Source organism: Archocentrus centrarchus, chromosome 24 (genome assembly GCF_007364275.1).
Source record: "Archocentrus centrarchus isolate MPI-CPG fArcCen1 chromosome 24, fArcCen1, whole genome shotgun sequence".
Lineage (NCBI taxonomy): Eukaryota > Metazoa > Chordata > Actinopteri > Cichliformes > Cichlidae > Archocentrus > Archocentrus centrarchus.
Window position 1 is genome coordinate 34,259,560 of NC_044369.1, and position 26,873 is coordinate 34,286,432.

Genomic DNA, 26,873 nt, shown 5'->3' on the forward strand with positions numbered 1-26,873 from the left:
CAAAAGGCTCCAACAGCACAAACACCGTCCAGAGCTACAGCTAGCAGGCAACTAGCAGCTACAGCCACCTGTGTCATCATCCACCTGTCAGTCAAAGAGGCCACGCCCCCTAATAATGCAAACAGCTGAGTTATAGAAACATCCGTACAGCTGTTATGAAGGGGGAAATTATCCACAGAGACTAAAACAGTTTCTGTATCAGCTGTAAACATGTTTATTTCTGCTGGACAGTTTTAACATGGGAGTCTATGGGGACTGACTCACTGTGGCGCCTCTGCTGGACAGCAGAGGAACTGCAGCTGTGGAGCTTTTTCAGGCCTGGACATCGATGGTTGGTTTTAACTCTTCCAGCTCATTCTTCATGGGGGTTTTTCTCCTCCTGAGTAACACACAGGCTGATGTTTGCTTTAAACATGGACAGTTTTTCCTCACATTAGAAACAGCTGTGGACTCTGGAGACGATCAGGCCAACAGATTTCAGTCATGAATAAGGACACGGGGCTGCTGCTGTCACAGTTTGGTCTGCGTGGGTTTGAGCTCCTTCAGCCCAACATCTTCTCAGAGCGCTGCATCAGACGTCAGGTTCAGCCCTCGTTAGCTGCAGCTTTGCTGCCTCGGTGTCGATGCTTGGTATTAAGAGGAAAACACAGGCGCAGCCTGGATAAGATCATCCCTGTGATCTTTTCTGATAAAAAGTAAAGCAGGAACAGGAGTGAAATTTGAAGGGCTGCTTTAAAACTCCTGCACAGCTTCAAACATCAGAAATGACTCTGACCTCAGTCTGAACTCAGAGTTGACTTCTCTCTGATTCTGAAGTGTTTACACCCATAATGCAGCTTCCTCTCTGCAGCTGAGGCTCTCTCGCCCACACAGAGAGCAGCCAGAGTCCACAGCGAAAAGTTTTAAGATATTAAACTCATTAACTGCTGGTTCAGAAGGATGGAAGGCGGCTCTGAATGTAAATGAGAGGAGAGACAACATTTAGAGTCATTAAACTCCTCCATCTGATTGTTTCATCCTGTTTCCATGGACTTTCTTTCTAAAGTCACTAAATTCTGCAGTGTTCTCACAAAATTAAAGGATGCAATCAGTTTGTATTTTTGCACACATGCAGAGGAGGCAGAGTAGACAAACTGGAGCTGCAGGCAGGACAGGAAGAGGAAGAGTTCAGAGGAGGTTCATGGATGTAGTGGAGGAGGACATACAGAGGGTTGGTGTGACAGAGGAGGATGCTGGGGGTACTGCACCAGGTGCAAGGAGATAAAGAAGATGAGCAGCAATTGTTTAAAAAAAAAAACCTTCTTCTTTTGGTTCAGCTCAAACAGACTGCTGAGAAAAAGCAAAGACAGGGTGATAAAGGGAGAGGACACCGTTTAGATCCAAAGACACAAAGCTGTGGTGTTGGGCTCAGTGAACTGCTGATCTGTGATAAATGATATTTATTCAGCTTCTGTTTCCAGTAAAGATGCTGCAGCTCGTCACTGTTCTTCATTACACAGAAATGATGATATTAGCAGCAGCTGGACTCCACGGTCTGAATATTAACAGGAAGAGGAAGAGGAGGAGATCATGAAGGCTGCTGTGTGCCTGCTGATGCAGATGTTGGTCACGGCTCAGTCACACCGGAGGAAAAGTAGGACGCCTCCTTGTAACGAGGAAAAATCAGTTTGTTCAGTCTGTGACCAGCTCAAAGTAGTTGCAGTGAGCAGTTCTCTGCTCTGCTCACTCATTTGAGCTCACACATACAGCCCAGTGTGATCCTCGTCAGTCTGGAGCAGGGACAGCACCCCATAATAAGTCATATTTCTAAAAATGACTGGTCTAAGTGTACGGTCCACTCTGAAGATGTTCACCTGAGCCGGAGACGAGCTTTAAGAAACAGGAATAACCGCGAGACCATGGGAGCACCCTCGGATCACAGCGGGATCAGAGCCTCCACATGCACATAACTGAACAACAGCATGATATATTTTTATGATTCAAAGTTTTCCAGAGCTCCTCCGGTGGGTGTCAGTGTTCGAGTGGAACATCTGAGTGTGACTGGCTTCGCTGCAGCCGTCCTGTGTTTAGACAGTGTGTGTGGGTGTGTGCAGATCTCTGTCCTCCCCTCAGGTGCTGTGTGGGCAGGTATGATGCCAGCACAGGTGGAGCCCTGTGATTGGTTAATTCAATGAGATTTCTGCCTCTCCCCTGTGCGCAGCTCTTCTTGCTGTGTGCTGTAATCAGAGTAACTGTGGAGTTAGCTGAGCTAATACTTGAAAATAACACAACGTGTGTGAGTAGAGGTGAGAAGCTTTTTCTCCTGTTTCACTGTGAGGAAAACTTTACTGAGCTTTGCTCTGCTGTCCTGGTCAAGGTCTATTGATCCTGTGAATCTGCTCTTTCATGGTGGTGGGATGAGAGGCAGACTCACAGCGTCCTGCTGCACAGCCTTGTACATCCATGTCTGGACAGCTGATGATCACATGATGCATTTTCACTTTAACTGTGGACTAAGTTTGTGTAATTACTGTTTTCATGGAGCAGCAGAGAAATGTGGACTAAAAGCAGCTTTAAATCACATGGTTGTTACTCGATGCTGCAGTCACACAGGGATGTTTCCTCTGCTGTAAATACAAAGTGCTTCAGTTTATGACCAACAATAAAACGACTGGGAGGAGGAGGAGGAGGAGGAGGAGGAGGAAGAGTGCCATTTTTCCTTTGCTGGCTGAAATGCTCTCAGGTCTCACTGGGCCTTTAAACTGGACACTGTTACTGCATCAGTCTGAATGAAAGAGGATATTTTCCTCTGAAAGGAGTTTGTCTGCATGGAGAGCAGCTCCATCTCCTGCAGAGCGTGGTGCATTATGGGGAGTCTGTCGGTGTTTCCAGTGACTCTGTCAGCTGTGACTCTTGGTTCACTTTAACCTGCAGCATGTATAATCCTCCTCTGTTCATCACTTCAGACCATAAAAACACACTGAAGAGGGAACTAAAGTCAGCCGATTAGCTGCAGCTCTGGATGAAGAGCAGCACAAATCTGAGCATGTCTGTTCGGCTCCTTTAAAATGCTGTTTTATGTCTTTTCTCGCCTCATTAACGGACGCCCAGATGTTCCATTAGCAGGAAGATCTGAACTCCTGCAGCTGCACGATGGATCTGAGATGAAGGAGAATCAGATGAAGAAGACTCCCAATGGCTTTGTGAAGCCTTTAAAGCTGAACTGCAGACAGGTGGTGATGAGCAGCTGCAGTGGGAAGCTGGAGGAGGAGATGGAACAGTTTTCCTCTTAAAGAACCACACGGAGTCTGCAGGTCTTTAAAAGTCTTAACAATCACATTCAGTCCTGTGAGGACCTCTACAGAGATCCTGGATGTTGGTTCCTCCCTGCTGGAAAAGGTACCATCAGGGGAAATCTGACTGTCAGCAGACAGCTGCTGGGAAACTTCCTTTTCCTCTCACAGGAATCAGCTTTAATTTAATGCTACAGACTGACAGCAGCTGCTATTCAGGCTGCGAAACAGGCTGTGTGTTCAATTCAGTTCAGTTTTATTTATAAAGCACCAAATCACAACAAACAGTCCCCTCAAGGTGCTTTAGACTGTAAGGTAAAGACAATAATACAGTCAAAACGACCCCCTATGAGCAGCACTTGGTGACAGTGGGAAGGAAAAACTCCCTTTAACAGGAAGAATCCTCCAGCAGAACCAGGCTCAGGGAGGGGGGGTCATCTGCTGAGGGGGGAGAGACAGAGATTAATAATAATTAATGATTAAATCCAGAGTGGAGTATAAACAGAGTGCATCATGGGAACCCCCCAGCAGCCTAGGCCTATAGCAGCATAACTAAGGGAGGGTTCAGGGTCACCTGATCCAGCCCTAACTATAAGCTTGATCACATGAGACGTTGGGGGATGGAAGGGATGGACAGAAGAGTCGCTGTGTAGACTCTATGGAAATGTATATTTTTCATCAAATGTAAGCAGTGAACCATAAATGTTTGGCTCTTGATGTGACTGAAGGTCTGAGAGTCCTGCTGCAGAGGGGCTTCAGGTCAATGCTTCTTTGTGGCAGAAGATACGAGAGAGGCTCTGCCATCCATATAAATAACACAGAGACTTTTTAACCTCGTGCTTTTCTTGATGTGCTTCCAGCTGATTTTGTGCCAGAAAAACCGGGTTCACACTGTGAGGAGCAGCTATGAGAACATGTGGCTCTGTGAGGTTAATGATGAGGATATCTGAAGGGACTGCGGTGCTGTGGGGAGGTTAAGTGAGTGATTAGGGTCATTTGGGGGAGACCTGCTCTGAGCTCAGACATTAATCGCTCCACACTGAGCAGTCTGCAGCAGATCTGGCAACATCACTGAGTCTGACAGCCGAGCATCTGATCTGCAGCCAAACACCAACATACGTAAACCTGTTACAGCATGTCAGGAGGCAGTCCTGGTAGCGCCTGGTATCCCTCTGCATGTCCTACAGAGGCATAACTGTTCCTTTGAGACTGCAGAAAGACAGACTCTCAGTGATTACAGCTGGCCTTTAACACAACAGTTAAATAAGCAATTAACTACTACCACCCACACATGGATCTCTGTCTACACCCACACAGCCTGAGTGTGGAGACAAAGTCAAACATTTCCTCAGCTGTGAGGACAAGCAGAAGATCAGGACTGAGCAAACAGTCTAATGTCCTTCAGATCATCCATCCATCCATCCGTCCGTCCATCCATCCATCCATCCATCCATCCATCCTCTTCTGCAGCTGCTCTTCATATTTTCCAGCTGTCATGGGGTGAGATATGGAGTACACCTCAACAGGCCACCAATCTGTCACAGGGCTAACACAGAGAGACAGACAACCATCCACACCTACAGCTAATTCAGAATCTCCGATGAAACTAACGAGCAGGTCTTTGGAGGAAGCTGGAGCACCCAGGGAGAACCACACAGCCACAGGAAGAACATGCTCCTGTCCAGTGGATTCAAATCCAGGACCCTCTTCCAGCGGTGCTAACCACCACACCGCTGTGTCGCCCATCCTCTCAACCAATGTGAATTATGGACAAAATGTGCTAACAAAGCTAGCTAGCTGGCCAACCTGAAAACTCCCCAGGTCTTCATGTCCATCTACATCCTAACTGCTGACTTCAAGCCTTGAAAACAGTACTCCAACAGTTAGTGGGTAAAGTCCCAGCAGCTACGCCACCCGTCACATCCAGACTAACAATGCAAGATCTTACCTTCCCCATCCCTGGTGTATCCTTGACCTTTGACCCAGCTCGAAGGAGGCATGGTGGGATTGCGGGTGGGGAGAGCTGCAGGGCCCCACTGAAGCCCCCGGTGTACAGCAGCGACCCCGGAGACTCACGGGGCGGGGAGGTGGGGCCGGGCGGGGACTTCTTCCTGCGGGACAGACTGAGCTTCTGAGCTGCCCTGAAGACACAAAACCAACAGTCTGAGAGCGCGCCGAGCTGCTGCTGCACAGCTACACATCATTTATCACACAATATAAGATATGTAAAGAAGAAACATTAAAGTTTCAAACAGAACAATCAATTAAAAATCAAACACGAACCTGAAAACCAAACAGAGGCAGGAGAAGCTGTTTATTTCTGGTTTACCTTCAAGCTCAGGTCTGTCATAATTCTGCTGTTTCTGTTTATTAACAGCTGAATTTAACCTGAATGTCAAACCCAGGGAGAGAGAAAGTAGCTGGATAAGCAGAGGGTTTAGGAGGCTCAGCCTCAAGTTATTAGAAAGGGAAAGAGTCTCTCTGCACTCCTCCTCCTCCTCTTCATCCCACCACCTCCTCCCCGAATGAAAATCTGAAAACAGAGCGTGTAATTACAGCCTCCATGAAGGACGGCAGAACAGCCGGCGGGGATTCACTGCGAGTGCGTGTTATTTCAGCCACTGTCACATTTATCACCAACAAACTCAGGAAACACAAACTGCAGCACTGCAAGGTGAGCACAGAAGTGTGTGTGTGTGTGTGTGTGTGTGTGTGTGTGTGTGTGTGTGTGTGTGTGTGTGTGTGTGTGTGTGTGTGTGTGTGTGTGTGTGAAAATGCTGACATTTACTCCACATCTCTGCTAACTGAGCATGTCAATTCAAGCAAAACAGAGACAGAAACGTTGTTTGAATCAGAGGATGTGAGCCACAGTCCCCACAGGTTTCTACATGATCTCTTCAGCTCATAGTAACATATGGCAGAAGGTTTGAGTGCAAAGCAGCTTTGTCTCCAGGTGGGGTTTGGAGATGGAGGTAGGAGAAAGAAGGGAACTATGGGAGCAGAAGAACGGCAGTATGGGAAGAGAAAGAAGGAAAGAGGCTTAGAAACTTCCTGCACCCATTAAACTGCTGCCATGACTCAGCTGAACCAAGCTTATCTGGATCTACAGCAGCGCTGCAGAGAATTTTAACCACCCAGAACAAAAGCATCTAAATGAGAGCACAAAGGACTCTGGGAAAGCAGACCCGACTGTGATGAGGGTGACGATGAAGGAACCTGTGAGTTTGGGGGTTTTTAGACTTTTAAAAGTCGCTCCATCACACAAAGAAAACAAAAACACACAAAAATCCCACTGCTCCCACTCCTGCCCCCACCAAAGAGACAGCAGCCCTTTGGATGGAATTAGAGGCAGCCTGCACCTGATTATCTGATGGATGCTTTTCCTGTAAAGCTGTTGCAGCTGATTACAGTTCAAAGTTCTCTCTCATTGTTTCAGCAAACACCCTCAGCTGACTTTAATTTGATCCCATTCGTGCAGCTCACTCTACACTCAGCTGAGAAGGATGCTAATGAGCATGCTCTGTGGGCCCAGAGTTAAAAAAGTGAGCAGAATATCCAGAAAACCTGAAGATTTCTGCAGCTCAGCAAACTTTCATTCAACTCAATGACACACCCTCTTTAATGCCCCGATGGACCGCTGCCCCTAGTGGCTGTAATAATGATGATGGAGGGGAGGATGCTGGGGTGGACGGCTGGGTTACAAAGAGCTGAATTTTGACTATATTTGGCAGCTCGTTAACATAAACGCCCTCTTTTCTCCCTCCAAGGACCTGGAGCTGGAGGGTCACTGCTATTTTTCTGTTGGTCTATGGGGATGAAGTTCATGACCCTCGTGGAGAGGAGGAGCATGGGTAGAGGAAGAAGCCATTAGCCTCTGCTGCAGATCTGGACTGCTTTTCTTGTCACTTGTGTTACTGACCTTGGTGGAGGATGCACTCTGTGACTGCCACTCTAGGAGTTACTGTAACCATGGTGATGAAGGTATTCGTTACCTCATCAGTGGTGCATGGCTGGAATCAGATCATCTTCATACCTGCTGAGGCAAACCTGAGCACAGTTTGGCAGACTGATGTGGGGGTTTAAATTGATGTTCTGTGTTTAATCAGGCACATTCTGACCTGTATTATCCCACAGCACACCTGACATGCTGGTATAAACATCACAGGAGGACAGTAAGCGACTCTAACAGGAAACCATCAGCAGGTTACACCCTCCTGCAGCTCACACATTTATTTCAATTACCTATAAATTTTAATGCAGCATGGTGCAGCTCAATTAAAGGAAAGCTTAGACTATCAGACCACCAGCCTGTCCATACTGCACTGGGATTTTAGCATCATGAATGAGGATGAATCGGGGTCTATCCTCCATCTGCTGTGAATGGATTACTTCTATGTGTGACTCCACAGGTGATCCTCCACGTTACACCATGAGTGTGATATAGTTAATAACCTCTGAAGGAGAAACTGTAGTCAAATAACACAAAGAGACACCAGAGACTCATTGAAACTTTACATGTTACAACCCAGCGTAAATGTTAACATCCCTCGGCTGCCTGAATAAACCCACTTTATGGTTCAGTCTTCTACAGTATTGATTTTCGACTTTATTTATCCCCGTAAGCACTGCTCTGCTTTCAGCTCTTGTCTTCCACTGAGCCCGTCAGCACCCTTAAACATAAAGTTAGTTTGAAATTGTACAAGACGTGAAGATAGTTACTCACAGTTCCCTCCAATCCATTATCTGCTCAAACTTCTTTGCCTTAAAGACGAACCAGGTCCAAGCTTGTTCTCGCCCTCATTCACCATCGTAAAGAACCAGATTTATTCCAGCAAGAAGACTTAAAACCTCAACTGTGGGACATGGCAAGGAGAAAAAATCTGCACAAAGAGCCTGAAGGCATTCAAAAAAAAGATCTAAGTCAGCCAGACAGTCTTCAGAGAGGCTCAAACCAACTGTACCCTAAAATCCAAAGGTCAGAATCCACCGGGAACCAATCAAGAGTCAATCGTTCAAGGAGAAATGTTGATGAGATCCAACTTTTACTGTTGCAGCAAGTCACTGTTTTCCTGTTTTAGAAGAATTCTTCAATCAAAGTTTGGCCGCTTCTCAAAGTTTTTCTGCCTCTGCATCCACCAGCAAACATCCAGCCGTATACCTGCAGCCTCGATTAGGGTTGTAAACCCTGCAGGGATTGGTTGGAACATGAGCAGGTAGAACAGGTGGCCCAAAGGTTCTAATCAAAATGAATTTTCATGCTCCAACAAACAAAAGCTTCTCATCTGTCCATCAGCTTGACTTTATGTGTATCATTTATTTATATAGTTATATAAAGCTTTCTCGTACTGCTGCCAGCAAATGTCCAGCATGATGTTTAGAGTGGCAGAAAACTGTCCACACATCCAGAACGTGATGATAACGTGATGATAACGTGACTTCTAACGGAGCTTTTCCTAAACTCACAGAGAAATCTGGAAGTTTTCAATGTGGAGATTTTTCACATTAGTGGTTTTTCCAACTGTTCCTGCCAAATATTTTAAGGAATACAGACTTTACTCTGTCTGTCAATATCCCCAAAACATGTGGTCAGAGTTGGTTTTTACTAAATCTCTACAGAAATATTGGAGATTTAAAGATTTTTTATGTTCATCAACCTGAACTACTGAACTTTCCTTCAATGCAAAAAATATCAGTAATGTGATTTTCCATCAATCAGCCATATTTAGCACGCCAAGATTTAGCATCATTTTTAGCTCTCAGCAGATTAGCAGTCTGAGTCATTGCTGTCAAGGATAAAGGACGATTTCACTCTGTCCATTAATGAAAAATAAGTCAGGAAGCCAAATAAATCATTCAAGTTTTCATGATTGCTCTTTGTTACAGAAACAGATTCATTTTTATGTACAACATTCTTCTGTCTTTGCCTCGAAAACCACTTCAACAGTCCAAATATATCCTTAAACTCTCATCAGACGGACCTCGCACTCCTCGGTTTATCCTCGGTGATATTTAGGTGATCAGAGTTTTTCTCACCAAAGTCTAAGAAAATGTGACGGTTTCTCTAGAAGACTGATCAAAAATACATCCAACAGCTGAGATAGCTCCATCAGTAACCGTCTGTAAAGCAACATCCCAACATCTCAGTTTGTCGCGCATGGGTGAACTTTCCATCCATCCATCCTGGTGTTTCATCTCTGACAGGAAATCCGATTGCAGGAAGTTTTCAGGGAAAAACGAGATTCACGTTGAAGCATGTTTGGAGTGAAGTTCTGCAGAATTCAGGCAGGATTAGTTCAGTTTGTTTTAGGATTTTTATCATCCCGTCAGCACCAGTTTATCCTCCACAAAGTCACCCATCTCTCCATCATTACATCCTTCCATCCGCCTGCATCCTTGAGCCCATCCCTGCAGCAGATTTCCACCTGTAAGCCCTAAACTCACATCTCTCCGTCCCCTCCTTCAGTCCCAAATGAAGACCGTCAGCTGGATATCCTTCCTTCCACTCTTTCCTTTTTTCTTACTGAATGGTCTTTTCCATCTTTCTAACCCTGTGGCAACTCATTCTCCTTACTCCACTTTCACTTTTCCTTTCCTTATCCTCCTCTGCCACCTTTCTTCATTTTTTTGCTTTTCTTTCTTCTGTCTTCTCATCCATCCATCTCTTTCCTTCTCCTCCCACTGATTCCTACTCTTTCCTCATCTCTTCCCTTTGAAAGCTTCACTTCTTTAATTCTACCTTTCTTTTCTTCCCTCCCTTCTTCCACCTCTCCTTTTCCTCTCCCTCTCTTCTCTCCTGTAGCTCCTCAGTCTGTTCCTGCAGTATCGCAATGCTGCTCCTCTCCACCCCTCCCACCTTCTTCCGCCTCCTCCTCCTCCTCTAACTCCAGGAGAGAGAGAGGGGGATGAAAGGAAGTGGCAGCAGCAGAGGAGGAATAAAGGACTGAAACAAGAGGTGGAAATAAACGAGTGAATGGGAGCGGGTGGATTCCTGCCTCTCGCTGCTGTTGTTGCCGGGAAACACTGGCGAAGCTCCAGCCTTCCTCCCTCCTCTTCCTCACCTCCCCTCCCTCCGTCCGTTGGTCCGTCTGCCTCGCTCACCTTCCCTCCCTCCCTCCCTGCTCTCGCTCACCCCTTCTCTCTCTCTTTTCACTGCCCCGCCTTCTCACCGTGTCGACACACAGCAGCCGTGAAAACCACTGTTCTCACACACACACACACACACACACACACACACACACACACACACACACACACACATACTTGACATGCTACATGAATACTTCATGAGATGACAGACACCCCCACTGCTGGACTTCAAAGACACTCAGCGTGTGTGTGTGTGTGTGTGTGTGTGTGTGTGTTAACCTCTCTGAGAACCTGCAGGCTGGATCACTGATATTAAACTACAGATTTACTGAGGAGAGCAAACAGGAGACTTCACATCTGAGCTGCAATCAATCTGATCAATCAGCACAAATTTATCTGGAACTGTTTCAATAATCGATTAATTGGGTTTTCTAGAACAAAAGAAAAGAATTCTGCATTTTGAGTGTGTGAACTGTTGTTGTGCTCTTACTGATGAAACTCCAACATGTTACAGGAGTCCAACCGAGTCCAGGAGCCTTCAGACTGCGTTTGTGCACGCAGGCAGGAGTGTGTGTGTGTGTGTGTGTGTGTGTGTGTGCGCGCGTGTGTTTATGAGATTCACACAGCTGTGTGCACACATGCAGCTCTTTGCTATCAAACCTCATCACAAAATTATACACACGTACGTGCATGAGCCTCATTTCTAGTGCCCTCTGTGAGTGACTGAAGGAGCAGCTGAGTTCTGTTTGTGTGGAGGTTAAAGAGGAAAACGTGAAAACAAAGACAGGTGAAGACGTCTCTGCTCTGAGCGACTGCTGATTGGTTGAAAAGTTTTCCTGAGCAGGAAATGAAATGACAGTGGCGTTCTCTCCCAAAGGGAAAAGTGTGAAAACTAATCAAAGATGAAAAAAGCAGCCTGAGAAGCTGAGACAGTTCGTGTTTAACACTCGGTTCCTCTGCAGGGGCTGAGCTGAAGGAGCTCAGCTGGTGTGTGCAATCACATTTATCAGTCACTTCACTTCAAGCCATTTAAGACCAGCCAGACCTGCCGAAGCGTGGAGGAGGAGTTTTAGTTCCTACCTGCTGCTGTTTTCTGGGGATACTTTTGAATGCAGTCCCAGAGAACAACATGCAACATGTGACTGGAGAGATGATTATTGATCGCTGGAAAAGAAAGTGTATTATTGCTGCAGAGAGAGTGAGGCCATGTATCCCCAGCTGGTTTGTCAGTGCAGATCCTCAGATCCATTTTCTGATCAATACTCTGAATCAGACACCGATCGATGAGAGGTGAGCAGCCTGAGGCAATCTGTCAGAGTTATTGTGCAGGGAGGTGATGATCAGCAGAGGAAACTGATTCCAGACCAGCTTAAACTTCATTTTTCACTTATCAGTGTCTGTCAGGCTGTGGTTTAGGGTTCCACTCACTGAACAGCAGTAAGAGCATTTTTAAGATGTCTGTATGAAACCGTGGAGGCTTTACCTCGTCTGTGTCTGCTTTACCTCGTCTGTGTCTGCTTTACCACGTCTGTGTCTGCTTTACCTCTTCTGTGTCTGCTTTACCTTGTCTGTGTCTGCTTTACCTCATCTGTGTCTGCTTTACCTCGTCTGTGTCTGCTTTACCTCGTCTGTGTCTGCTTTACCACGTCTGTGTCTGCTTTACCTCGTCTGTGTCTGCTTTACCTCGTCTGTGTCTGCTTTACCTCGTCTGTGTCTGCTTTACCTCGTCTGTGTCTGCTTTACCACGTCTGTGTCTGCTCTGACTCTTCCTTTGGACTCTTTGGGCACAAGAACCACAGCGTGAAGGTCAGGGAGCTGGAAATGATGCTCACATTCAAACCACTGCAAGAGGTCTCCAAATGTAATCTCACTTCCTGTTAGTTTAACTTCAGTTATGATGATCACTCCCCTTCTGACCAATCACAACAACACAAACTTGGATCAGAGATTCTAAAAATGATGGACATAGAGAGCATGACATCACCCTGACTGTATGGGAGCATTACACAGACTCAGATCCCTGCTAATCAGTAACATCCAATCAAATCCCAGAGTCCCAGCAAACTGGAGCTCCGCCTTCTTGGACGGTCTGTTAGTCCAATGAAGCCACAGCAGCCATATTATTGGTCAGATAATTGCATTAAAGGTCCAGTTCAGGGATATAGTTAGCTGAGGTAAAGCCTAGCAGGCAGCTAGCAGCTACAGCCACCTGTGTCACCATCAACCTGTCAGTCAGAGAGGCCACGCCCCTAATAATACAAACAGGTGAGTTATAGAAACATCTTCCCCCTGTCCAGCTGTTATGAAAGGGGAGATTAGCTGCAGAGACCAAAGCAGTTTCTGTATCAGGCTGTTTATTTCTAATGGAAAAGTTTAACATGGGAGTCTATGGGGACTGACTCACCGTGGCGCCTCTGCTGGACAGCAGAGGAACTGCAGCTGTCCAGCTTTTATCAGGCCTGGAGGCTGATGGTTGGTTTTGACCCAAGCTGCGGCTCTTCCAGCTCATTCTTCATAAGAGAGGGGGGGCGAGTAACACACAGGCTGATGTTTGCTTTAAACATGGACAGTTTTTCCTCACATTAGAAACAGCTGTGGACTCTGGAGACGATCAGGCCAACAGATTTCAGTCATGAATAAGGACACGGGGCTGCTGCTGTCACAGTTTGGTCTGCGTGGGTTTGAGCTCCTTCAGCCCAACATCTTCTCAGAGCGCTGCATCAGACGTCAGGTTCAGCCCTCGTTAGCCTGGACAGCCTGTCAGCAGCTCCACCTCTGCACCGTCAGCTTTTATCTTCCTGCTGATTATCCTGCCACACAGAAGACTGTCCACAGATCTGAAGTTAGACTCTCTGACGGGGAGCGACCCTCAGAGATCTGTGGCTTGGATAAGCTCTGAGGTTCAAACACAGAAAGGCACCAATTAACGGCTCATTTTGAAGTCCACAGGTTTTCCTCAGGCTCTCAAACTGAGTTAGGAAACAGACGTGTGCAGAGCTTCGGTGCTCGCTGTGAAACCCGGTGCTGGAGCGTCCACTGACACTGAATCACCTTTCACAGGAATCAGACCTGCGCACTCAGGATGGAGCAGGCTGCTGTGTCAGCTGATCCCGGGAATGATATCATTACCAAAATGCACCAAAGAAATGAAACATGCTCATTTTATGACTGAGTGCTGCGCCTGGCATTGAGGTCTGCCAGTGGGAACCAGCAGCGATGAAACAACAGTGTGTGCTTCACAAACAAGGATGAAATATTGTGTAATCGTTCAGATATTTCAGTGGTCTCGCGGATGCACTGCACCTGTGAGCACAGAAAAGGGCAGCTGTGAGGTTCACTCTCCTGCTGATGCTAAGTACACAGACTGCAGCGTCTGAGTATTACTACTGACACAGATGTTTGCTGAACATGTGCTATAACTAAGTACTGGGTCCTTTCTACACACGCAGCTGCAAGAAGGTTTGCTGCTCTTTAAACTGTGACAGGAAACATGTCAGCTGTTCACAAAATGCACCATTTTAATAAAAATATGAGCTCATTTTGAGCAGGATGGCAGCAACGTGTCTCATAAAGTCGGTACAGGGCCGTGTTTCCCGATGTGCAGCATCCGTAACTGCTGCACTCTGGGAGAGGAAGGTTGTCCCGCTCTGACAGAGGATTCCAGCTGATCAGCAGTCCTGAGGCTGCTTTGTGCTCTTTTTGGTTCCTGATGCTCCAGATGTTCTCAGCTGGTGGAAGGTCTGGACCGCAGGCCGGTTCAGCATTGTCCTGCTGAAGTACGAAGGCCTTCCCTGAAGAAGACGTCTCTGGGCGGGAGCACATGCTGCTCTGACACAGGACAAAACAAATCCTGTCGCCCTCTCCCAGCTCCCTCTATGACACCAGATTCATCTGACATTCGGTGCACAGATGTGGAGGGCCAAGAACTGGTTTCCAAACTGAATGCCATCTGGATCGGATCCAGATTCTGGATCAGCAGGCTACTTGAATTGAACATGGGAAACTCCATATTTTAGCCATAACTCAACTGAACAGAGACACATCACCCTCATGTGTTGCAGTAAGAAGCGTCTCACGACAGTCATATGTGTGAGTATGAATATATGATTTGTGTGTGTGTGTGTGGTGCATTTGTGTGTGTGTGTGTGGTGCATGTGTGTGTGTGTGTGTGTGTGTGTGTGTGGTACGTGTGTGTGCATGTGTGTGCGTATGTATGTGTGTGGTACATGTGTGTGTGTGTGTGTGCATGTGTGTGAGTGTATGGACAGCAGGGCCTGGGCCTGTGGTTCACTGAGCCTTGGCACCTGTGGGACATGGTTGCGGAGGGTGGGAGTCCCCCCTCCCTATCACTCCCTATCGCTTCCTGCTGCTTCCTGCTGGTTGCCACTGCTGCCCCTGGAGTGTCGGGTGCCCGTGGGTCCCGGGGTTCGCGGCTGGATGTCTTGGCGTGGTTCTTGGCCCGCTCCCTTGGCGGTTGTGGCCTGGGGGTGGCTCGGGCCTCTTTGGCGTGGGGGGGGCTCTGCTGGGTGTCGGGCGGTTCTCGGGCGCCTGGGGCCCTGGGGCCGCATTCGCGGCTCGTGCGGGGGGTGCCGGCCCGCGGTGGGGGTTGGCTGCTCATTGCCTCTGGCTGTCTGGACTCTTGCCGTTTGGCCGTGGGGGGGTCCGTCTGGGGTCTCCCTCCTTCCTCCTCTGGGGTGTGTGCGCAGTTGCCATCGGGATGTGTGGCCTCTCGTCTTTTGATGTCCTGGTGGGCCGTGGATAGGCCGCGTCCCCTGGGTCCTTCGCCTCTGGATCACGGGGGGCAGGATTGCAGTTTCTTGCCTCCATTGGTGAGTACGTTCCATGACAGAGGCACATACACACATTACTTGCAAGCAACAGCAGGATTATGTGTGTGTATGGGTGTATGCGTATGTGTGTGCAGGTGTAGATATGTGGATATCATTCTTTGATTATTCTTTTCTCACCTTTGTTTTGTTTTTGTTTTTCTTTCTCACTCCTTTTTGTACCCTTTCCTTTCTGCCTGTCACGCCTGGTATAAATAAATAAAAAAAAATCAAAATACAAACTAAATACATGCTAACAAGAGTAGCCTATTGTAAAACTTAAAGAGCTATTCTTGGAAAAGCAAATATGTTTGGTACACCAGCGTATTCGGATCGTATTCTGAGTGCGAAAACTGCCAGACATGACAGGCTAGAAAAAAAAAAAAAAAAAAGAAGCGTCTCACTATTATCCACGGACATGGACACTGGATGGGGATATGGGATACGATCTGGATACATGAAGCTATGACAGTTCCCCTGTTATCACCTGACACTTTGTTTTTCATTGTGAGAGATCAATAAAGCTTTTACAAAACATGAAAATGACCATAAAATGAGTTCTTTTACTTCAGCCTTTTAAACAGGTGATGGGCCTGCACAGCAGGACCTGTTATCTCAGCGAGTCGGTGTTTGCAGTGACGTCTGCAGGCGACGTTCAGAGTCTTCACAGTTTTTTTATTCTGGAAGAGTTCCAGTTTGCATCCTCTTCACCTCAGAGCTCAGATGCTCTTTCACTGACACAGTCGTTCCTCCTTCTTTAGCTCCAATAACTTTTCCACATTTTTAACGTCCCAACTCTTTGAGACGTACTGCTGCCACCAAATTCAAAATGAGCTTCTTTAAATGTTTAAACGTGATGTTTTTCTGTCTTACTGCCAATAAAATGGTTTATGAGATCTGCAAATCACTGCATTCTGTCAGTGATTGATATGGACGTACACACATCCACTTAATAAGGGGGGAGGCTGGAAATTACGTCCTTCCTGCACTATTCTGCACATTTTATTTTATTCTAATTTTAACTTATTGTGTATTTTACTGTTGTTTTTGTCTATTTATAGTGTATATATGTCTTTTTAAATGGTAGCTGCAATGGAAATTTCGCTGAACGTTCAGTGACAATAAAGCAATCTAATGTAATTCACTGTCACATGAGGAAGTATGAAGGTAATCCTCTCGATGGGCAGTATAATGTGTTGGGGCGGGCAGCAGCAGGTATCTTCAGCCCCTTCAGGCTTTCATCAAAGCTGCGTTCTGGAAATCAAACCTCCGGCTTTGTTTCTCGCCAGGACGGCCGACTCACCGAGGCGCTCACGCCCACGGCACACTCTGTGGATGTGGGTCACGTTATTCCTCAGCTCTCCTCTCACGGCTACGGTCATCTATCAGTGGTCCTCATACGTTTGAAGGTTTGATTCCCAGCAGAGCTCCTCAGGCTGATTCTCTGCTCTTCAAATAGATTTTATTTGGTTTATTTCACTTTTTGATTTTCACTCCGACTCATCATGCAGACTTTTTTAATGAATTCATCAGGTGGAAATGCATGCAGACATAAAGAGGTTGGATATGCAAAAACACATTTACTGACAGTATAACAGCAAATATACAGATTAAATATTTTATTATAAAACTCCACACAGGCTGCAGCTCAGGGAAACGTCTGAGGAGAGGGAAGCATTTCTAATGAAAGGAAAAACGGAAAAACAAACTCACTCTGCTTCCCAGTTACTGATGGGAGTGAAAAGTGACCCATTTACAAACACTGGGTGGTCCCACAAAAACCCAAATGGTTAAAAATATGTTCAGTGATTCAGGAAATATAAAAAAAGCCTGGGATGATCTCCTAAATGACTGATGGCTCAATGCTGAGACTTCAGTAGTTTCATTCATAACAAAGCAGCAGATCTGACTGATTTATATGAAATGGTATAAGGATGATACATGCAGGTACCACCTGCGTGTGCTCACTGATGTGTTATTGTGATGCTTCTGTCCGGTTTTACCAAACCAGGAGACAGTAAGGTGATGTTAACCCACATTTTTGGAGACTTCACTGACTGCAGAAATTCTCGCTGTAACTGGACCCTTTATTGAGGAGGAAAGAACTTCCTCCTGGACCTCCTCGGATGGAAACATTTAACAGCATCTGAGGCAAAGTGGTGTCTGACCGTCGCTGTGTCTTTGAGGAAGTTACAGAGGCCGTGCATGCTGATCCTTCAGGGCATTCCCAGCTCTCAAGGATGTTCAAGAGGTAATTAAGGACAGTTGGATGTCTCCAAAGAGGCGCAGTGAGAGGTCGTACGTGCACACGAGAAAGTGTTAAAGATGTGAAAGGAGACTCCCAGATGTCTTAAAGATAGTTTGAGGTCTCCACACACCTGTGGAGGGGTCTTGAAGGCCTCAGTGGCACCAGATGTTCCTTTTAAACCAAAAGCAAAACAGCGCATGCATCCACCAGCGGTCTACACCCAGGATGTGGCCTTTTCTTGCCCTGTTTCCAGTTTCTGTGCTCCTGCTGGTCAACATCACAGAGCCATGGAGGAACAGACTGAATAAACTGTGAGGCTGTCATGAGGAGCCCAACATGCAGCATCAGGTGTCCACTATGATCCATAAACAGGAGAAACCATGAGATGTCTTCCCATCTTTCACTGAGGTTTGTGTGTGTGCAGACTTCCTGAGATATTCCTTTTGGTCCAGTCTGCATGAGGCAGAGCTCCCTGTGTAGCAGAGCAGCTCTGTGCTCGATGACTTTCCTGAAACCTTTCAAAGTCAGCAGCAGCTCTGATTGGGTTTCACTGACACTGGACCCTGCATGGTTAATAAGCAGCCATTTTCAGGTCATATTTTGGTGCATTGCTGCACCAGGAGCTCATTCAGGCATCTGCAGCAGGGCTGAGGAGGCCTGCAGCACCTCTGTTGGGTCTGAAGAATTTGGGACAGACTCTCTTCTGGGCAGGAAGTCGATAAAAAAAGCTCGGGCCACAAGCCAGAAATCCACTTTGGGGAACTCGACTCGCCTCAGTGGGGATTGGGATTTAATACTCACTTTATTTTGGGAATCTCACTCTGAATGTGAGCTGCAGGACGCTCACACTGAGGCCTGGACACAGAGAAACCTGCAGGTGGGCAGACTGTGCTATTAAAGGGCTGAGAGAAGGAAGTGAGTGCAGAGCAGGGCAGCGTATAGGCTAAAGATCATGTTTCTTATTAACACCATCTCCTCTGCAGATATTTCATTCATCGAGCACAGGTCTGCTGAGTCCCCGCCACCTCCATGTAGTTCTGCAGCTTGTAGTCCTGGTTCTGCTCAGCTGGTCATGCTGCGGGTTCTGGTTGGAGTCCGGCTCACAGAGGATCTACAGACAAGGACTGGGACTACCATCAACGGCTGCAGTCCAACATGGTGGAGCTGGAGTTGGTCCAAACACGGAACAGGAAGCTGCTGGATGACGAGGATCAGTGGAACAGTGACCGGGGAAGTTCAGCTAAACAAACTTTCAAAATAAGAGTGAGGGGATTGTTTGATTTGAATTTATTGCAGATGATGCTTTTTTGGTTTAAAAATGGAAAAAAGTCTCTAAACACACTTCAGTGGCTGTTTAGCTACCAGGGAGATCCACAAAGTAAAGCCTGGTAGGTGAAATGCTCCCTGCGCCTCGCTGCTGTGTGCAGGCATCCTGTGGCTCCCGTCTAAGAGACCTGCAGAGTCTGTTGAAGCTTGCAGAGGCAGCGGAGGCACACTCTCTGGCTCTTTAAAAAGAAAAAAAAGTCACTTTTTTCTTTTGGTTCCAGCTGCTGTTACCTGGTCAGATGTAGGAGAAAACGGTGGTTTAAGCAGCTCTTCACAGCATCAGCCTGCACACTGGCAGAGCCTCGGGAACGAGAAGGAGCTGGAAACACTGAGGAGGTTAAACCAAATGCACTAATGTCCTATGAACCAGCCCTGAGCCCCAACCCCACAGGACGGGTAAACGACCCCGTGGATGTTACAACATGAAGCTGCAGGGGCTCAAATGTGACCTTTATCTTTAAGGTGTGATCGTGAGTACATTTCACCACTAACTGGATGTCGTCAGTTGGTTTGTGCAGTGAGGTTCTCTGTGACACTGAAGGCCACAGACGACAACTGACCGTACATCAAAGTCTGACCTCAGTGCCGTCCCAGCAGGAGCAGACCTCGCTGCTGAGTCATTACCAAACCACATGAGAACGTGCACACCAAACATTAAAATGGCAGCTGTGAATGAGGAAGCAGAACCGCAGCAGGAGCAGGAAGTCAGTCAAAGCCCCACAGGAGGAAACGCTGAGCGTGGAAAGAAGCCAGAGAGCGAGCGGAGGTTTCGGGCTTCGTGCCAGAAGACGGCGAGGAGTCGACATTTGGAGATTCAACAGGGGACGACCGCATTAGCAGAGCTACATGAAAACACTAGCAGCGGAGCGCCGCTCATTACAATATGGCAGTGTTTCCATTTTTACTCCATCTGTTTGTCAGTTAGCTGTTTCCATGTTCAGAAATCCCACAATCCCCTCAGAAAACAGTTTAATGGAGCTGCAAAGATTAGAAACGTGTTTCTAATCCTGAGCAGACTTCACAAACCTCTGAATATGACTTATGGCTGTGAGCACTGTCAATGATTCAGGACAGTTTAAGGTCTCAGCTGCTCACACAGCATCATCCTGACTCACACTTTGATTTTTGCCATCACACAAATGTTGATTCAGTCATGGACATAAAGACCTGAGCAGAAGTTCAGATGCTGGACGTGTAGAAGAAACTCAACAAAAAAAAAAGCTCCTGCTGCCCAGAAAGCATCATCTCCATTATCTCCACATTTATAACAGAGACTTCTGTGAACCTGCTGACACTTTCAGCCAAAAACAGTTTGATTCTCTCCATCATCAGTTTTGCCTCATGTGGCATTAGAGGAACTCCAGGAACCTCTTTTTGTTAGATTTTCAGCTCTGGAGCTCAGGTGTGGACACGGAGGGTTACTGGGGGGTCGGTCCCTTCAGTGTGGGTCCCTGCGATGCTGCAACAAAACAGCTTCATGTGTTTGTGCTGCACAGCAGGCGGTGAGTTTAGTTTAAAATGAGCCGCATGCTGCATGAAAGCATGGAGGTCATCACTGAGGGGGCGTGGTTGGAAGGGTACTGGGAATACTGGGATTACTGGTGTTTGGCTGTTTCAGGAGGTTAGGAGTTTGGAGGCTGCTGGGCTTCAGCTGTAATTATCAGTGACACACCCTGCAGAGCCCCCCCCCCCCCCCCCCCCCCGCTGATATGGTATGCATTAGCTGCTGCATGCTGTTCATGCTACAGAGAGCACAGAGGACAAAGTGCCTTTGAACAGGGAGGATAAAAAATCTGTTTCCTCCTCTCAGAACTTCATCTGGCTTTCATGCAGAGGAGCTGAGGGTGTCTGAGATGGTGGAAATATTAAAGTTCAGTGTCTTCTCACATGAAACAGAGACTCCAGAGAAACAAAGCTCATCCCATATTCAGCTTCAAGTTCCAGCACAACCAGAAACACAAAGGAACAAAGAGGAGAAGAAGTGGCTCAAATTCAGAGGACAGAGCTACAGGAGTCCTCGCTGTGGAGGAGGAGTCTCCATCCACCATGTCAGGGTGTTTTTGGTGGGGGTGGGGGTGCAGATATGAGATCCAGATGAAAGCAGCAGCTGCTGACTGGAGACAGCAGGGAACTCAAGAAGAAGATGTGATTGGATCAGTTTGTTTGTTAGCACAATTCATTAAAAAGCCCCAGATGGATGTCCATCAGAGATGGGGCTTGGATCTTGAGCTTGGAGTAGCTCTAGGTCCGGATCCAGGAATGTTTGGAATGAATCTGTGTGACAGGATAAAATTAGAGCCTCAAAGGTCCCCCAGAGCATCTGAGGGGCAGCCTAAGAGAACTGGATGAATTCCCTTATCCCTAAAAAAGGATGCTTCAAAGCTTCCTGTATTACCTCCTTTAGCAGATGAGCATCCTTTATAAAGGAGAGGAGATGATTTTGCAGTGAGACTGTTTGAACCCTCCTTCACATCCTTCCTCAGCCCCGCAGGAGCCTGCTGACATCATACCAGCTGTATCCACCTCCATCTGCACAACACCACCCAAAACCCACCACGCTCACTCACACTGATCAATACAAACAAAACGAAATCTATTTCACGGAGTTTGTAGAAGAGAATTCCACTAATTGATTTCATCAGCAGCAGTGAGTCAGTAAAACACTTCAAAGCCTCCACAGAGGTTTGTGACCCCGCCCAGTGTTTTTAATTTGGCCTGTTTGCAGGTGTGAAGGCAGAAATGACGTCTGCTCAGCGAACTGTTTCAGCCTCCTCAGCACCAATTACACATCCTGCTGCTCTCTGCGGGAAGTCTGCCGCGGCCCGCTGACCGACTCCGAGCTCCAAACAGACCAAACACGGAGGCAGCGCACACACACGCGCGCACACACGCGCACGTGTTCAGAGCTGCTGCTGCTTTCTGTGTTCACAGGTCAACATCTGGAGCAGCTGTGAGCCTGTTATCTCCACACGCTGCGTCATGTTTCACCAGCTGCCGAGGAGCCGAGATGCTCACCTACAGATGTGTCCAGCTGGGACCAGAACTGTTCTGGAGTTTTATTCTTCCATGAAGAACCTCAGCTCCTTAGCAACAAAATATATTAAATATATTATTTTTTCATTTTTCTGTCTAAAAAGATGTTCAATTATGCTGTAACCATAGGCTGACTGATGTAACCACCATGACTGCATGACTGCTGTAGTCACTGAGCTCAGATCAGCTCAGCACAAGGCTCATTTTCTCATAAAATTAGACCAGAGGAGTCGCCCCCTGCTGGCCATGAGAAAGAATGTCGGTTCTTCAGCACCGGATTTACTCTTCAGACCTGAGGCTACGTCCATCTTTTATATACAGTACAGTGAGTCACTTTTCCACTGCCTCACTCAGGTACAGGTACAGGTGTCTGTCGCAGTGACATCATAATGTAGACCCTGGTGCAGACAAGCATTTTTTTATGTTGGAGGGCTGTGATGACAACAGCTAACCAAAAATGATTCAGTATGACATCACTGTATGGAGCGAGTCCCTCTGGCTGAGCCTGAACTCCTGCTCCACAGGGAGACAATGGGAACAGTCAGCACGACGCACTGAGGCGTGTGAGCTCGCTCTGCAGGGAGCTGCAGGCCAATCGAGCCTCAAAGATCTTCAGAGAAAAGCAGAGACGCTCTGCTCGCTCCCCTCGGCCCTCGCCGTCCTCTTACAGATGCACGCTGGGAAGCCTTTGAAGTGAATTCTGGGTAATGTCGACCCTGATGCGTCTGAAGGGTGTCCGCTGAGCTCAGGTGTTTGAACAGAGAACACTTTGTGATAAACAAAGTGGGAGATCGGTGTTCTCTGAAGCTCGCCTGCTTCGTGTGGGAGATCTCAGTTTATTTTCACAGAGCAGCACAGAGCTGTGGGTCCTCCTCAAAGCCGTCTGATCCTTGGTGTTTACGCCGTCTGAAGACATCATTTACCAGAAGGATAAAAGTGCTAAAAGGATCTTCTGAACATCATCATCCTGCTGCAAACACGGAGCCACAGCAAACTGAACTTCTTACACATCAGAGAGCGTTTGAAGGTCTCGGCTGATGAAACAGCCACGTCTCCCTCTAACGATGTGCTCAAAGCTGCTTTAATTACTTCATGATTCAAGTTAGAGATTTGAATCCATTTCCAACTCTCGGTGACTTCATCCCCAAACAACAGGTGCATAGTGCTTACATTCAGTGAACACACCGGCTCAGATCATACAGATCAGTTTGAGCCTGACAGACTTCAAATTATCCCAAAGAAGGAAAACAGAAAAGAGTTTTTAGGATATTTTCAGAGATGCGTTGATTCGAGACACGCCCTTTAGAGGGACCCGGCTCTCAGCCGACAGGAGCAGGTTTTCCCTGTGAGGACTCAAATGATGATGATGATGATGATGATGGTTTCAAAGAATGAGAATACCTGAAAAACAACACTGAGCCATCTGAATGCAAACGCTGTGAGCCTGCGAGAGCAGGAAGTGCCAGCGTGAGGACTCTCTGTGTGTCCCTTCAGTCTGACAGCATGTTTAATTTGAGCCGTGAGCAGCCAGCTGGAAAATGTTTCGGATCAGCCCGGAAAGCCGCGCTGCCTTCATTCACTCTCCGATGCTCGGTTATATTCAGGGTCAGACCGCCAAACACGAGCAGACGGGTGGAGTCGAAGCTCTGCTGAACCCTGAACAGCCGACAGCCCCGACACTCACACAGGAGCGAAAGCTGCCAATTAGATTGTGTTCTGCCAACAGCCTTTCTGTTCTCTGAGCTGAATCTGAATCAGGAGGCAGGGATGCTTTTATTGATCCCTGAGGGGGAGGTTCAGGCTCCTGTACAGCACCAGGATTTCCACTTTTAATCGCTGCTGCTGAAAGCACACATGAAGTTCAGCTGTGTGAGTAAAAATACCTTCAGAGCCAAACTCAGACTGTTTGAAGCTTCCCTTTAAAATCTCTAAAGTAAAGAAGGACGTGATGCTTGAAACATTAAACCACAGACACTATAGGGATCTCCACAAACCTTCAGTGAAAATAAAAGGAGGAAACTTCTGCATCTCTGTCTGAAAGCAGCCTCTCCCTCAGGCCTTTGTGATCACGAGCACCAGCTCAGCTCGTGTAAATACTTTATCGCTCATACCACAGACAAACTCCATCTTCATCTTGAACTGCGGCCGGTAGTCCTTGTTCTGCTCTGCAGCCTCTTGCACTTGGATTAGCTGGTTCTGCACCTGCTGCAGGTTCTGCTCACAGAGGATCTCCAGAACAGAACCAGGACCATCAGCAGCTGCAGTCCAAGCTGGCTGAGCTCAAGTTTGTCTGCCCGCAGGGGACCTGGTTCAGCAACCAGCTGGGAAAACATGACAGGAAGCTGATTAACAGCAAATGAACCTTCAAAATAAGAGCCAGGGGATTGTCTATTATAAATAAACTGTTCATGGATGAGTTACCAGGCTAACTGAGAAACCCTGGCACACTGCACACACATACGATAGCTGTGTGTCAGTCATATGTAGCCCCGCCCTAAAGCCTCCCTGCTTCCTGCTCCTCTGGGACAGCACCAACACTTTCAAAATAAATGAATGAATGAATTCACTGAGACCTGACTGACACTGGGACCATAAGCTCACCAGGAAGGTTTCACTGAGCTCAGATCAGCTGAGCTCATTGAGTCACATCCAATCTGACCAGAGGAGTGCTGCATTCACTGACCTGATGAAGAAGGCGGCTGCAGCAGACGGCGGCTGGCTGGTTTGGGTGCCGATGCTGTGGGCTGCTGGTTTAGCAGGAACGTCCTGGGTGGAACGCTTCACGGTCACATGACCTCCATCTGAAGTCAAACCCTGACAGACAAACAAAGACGAGGTCTTTACACCGAAACACGAACTGCAGCACCACCTTCACCGAGGGAGCCGACTAGGAACTCGCCTCATTTTAATGTCCTGTTCTAATATTGTTAGATCATCACAAAGCTACAGAAGCTAAGCTGATACAGAGAGAAGACTCCTTCAGAGAAGCATCTGCACGCTGGCTTTCAGAGAGGCTGCAAAGATTTCCGTCTGCTTTGTTTGTGACTTCATTATTTATCCTCTTAAATAAATCTGTGTAAACAGGATTTGCCCTGTTCTCAGCCCGGACTCGAGCTGTTAATTTATCATAAACTGCAGATTAACTGGGCCCACACCCAGCAGCTCCTCCACCCCAGACAGCAGCAAAGCTGGAGCTCCGTTAGCTTGTGGCTCCATTAGCGGCAGGAGCAGGAAGCTCTGGACGAGGAGGTCATTAGCTAATTAGCTCTGGTCATTATCCTGATCGCTGGCATCCAGTGTCCCATTCTGCTCAGTCACAACACGGCCGCTTATTCACCAACTGAAGGCTTTTTGTGGCTCTCTGAGGCTAATGGCTAATCCTGCTGGGCAGTGCTAATGACCGCAAAGCAGAGGGCTGGGGGGCTGTTATCACCTTTCTTTATACAAAACAGCTCATTTTGTCCTTTTGTGTTTTTATTCCAAAGAAAAGATAATAAATGAAAAAATGAAGCCATATATCAGAGTGTGAGGTCACAGAAATATAAACTCCAGCCAAGGGCGTAGGAATGAGTTTACTATTGGGGGGGACACATATTGGAAACCTGACAGATCCGTAAATACCCCCCCCCCCCGTTCCTACGCCTATGACTCCAGCTGTTTGCAGGAAACAGCGGCATCATGACCCTGGCCTCAGATCCGTGTCCTGGTTACAGTGGATTATTATGGTAACAGGAAGCGGTAAACTGGGGAGGATCCATTATTCGGCAGTATGACCGCGGCACGCTCCACCAGCTAACAGGATTATGCAGCGAGCCGGCGGCAGGACCAAAACACAAGCCTGAGAACCAGCAGCACGCAGAGATTACTGCGGCTCCACCTCACAGTGATCCTTCACACACACCACCAGAATGTGATTGGTTCACTTTCAGAGGTGTGTTCTGATGTGTGTGCGTGCCTGAGGTGTTGTTTGTGTGTAACCACAGTGTAAAGTTGACATCCATCATTCAGCTTTATCAATATGCCATAAAATCCCATGACTCTCACCTCAGAGCCTCTCTCTCTGTGTTACTGAATACAGCAGCATTCACCCTTTCACAATAAAAGCCTGATCTACTGAAGATCTGGGGGCTTTTACCATGAAACAGATACAGGAGCTTAGTACACCTGTGTGACCGTGACGCCAGCTCTCAGGTCCAAGCTGATGCTCCATGCAGAGCTCTCAGCAGACCGTCTCCAACACTTCTGTACTTTTGTGTTGGCTTTGTTGAAGTTGGATTCAGTTTAGTTTGGGCTGGTTTGGGGTTTTCTCTGAGCAGGCTGGGTGGGTGTGGTCTGTCCTGGGTTGGTTCCTGTGGGGTGATAAAGTTCAGTTTGGCTGCGGGTGGGATTGTTTGGTTCAGGTGGGGTCGGTGGATTTGAGACTGACTGCTTTAGTTTACGGTTGCATTGGTTTGATCTAAAGTGTGTGCTCTGGCTCAGCTCAGCATGGTTACATTTCGGCGATGTTGGGTATCACTCAGCTCTCTCGTGCCAGAGTGCAGGTCATGTGATCACCCTTTTGGCTGACAGCACAGTAATCAGCTCAGTACCACCTGTTCCTCCTCCTCCTCCTGTGCTGCAGAAAAGAGGAGCAGCCAGTGAGAGGCTGAGATAAGGCGTTACAGTCCCACCGTGCAGGAACACCAACAGCTCCTCACAAAGTGACTGACAGCTATATTTACACTGTGCACAGCTCAGTGTGAATGCCCAATAATGGCACTCATATATTCTTGAGATTGCTTACAGCTGGTCTGTTTACAGTGACTTTCTGAGAAGCTCTGCAGACGACGACGGCCTCAGTGAGACGTCAGAGCGCAGAAAGCAGGAAGTGAACGTGTCACACGCAGGTTTCCATCCCTGCCGTCGGCGGGCCGGGAGCCGGTGGAGGATCAGAGGCCGCCGCGGTTCCTGTCAGTGCGCTGGCGGGGAATAATAAGGCACATAATGAAGATGGAGCTTCCTGCAGGCGCCGCTGCCACAATCTGACTATCACAGAGAAAAACATCTGTCACCATCACAGCTGCTCTTAGAAAGAGTTCACCC

At 47.5% G+C, this 26,873-nt stretch overlaps 1 protein-coding gene across 1 annotated transcript in view; it reads right to left on the reverse strand.

Annotated features, from left to right (window-relative positions):
- LOC115774185 (kinesin-like protein KIF26A) overlaps nucleotides 1–26,873 on the reverse strand; it is a 74,888-nt gene that overhangs the window by 24,377 nt on the left and 23,638 nt on the right. Inside the window, exons 4-5 of the mRNA XM_030721328.1 lie at nucleotides 24,475–24,605; nucleotides 5,221–5,413 (exon numbers count right to left, since the gene is read on the reverse strand). Of these exons, the coding sequence (XP_030577188.1) occupies nucleotides 5,221–5,413; nucleotides 24,475–24,605 (324 nt within the window). The remainder of the gene's footprint in view (nucleotides 1–5,220; nucleotides 5,414–24,474; nucleotides 24,606–26,873) is intronic.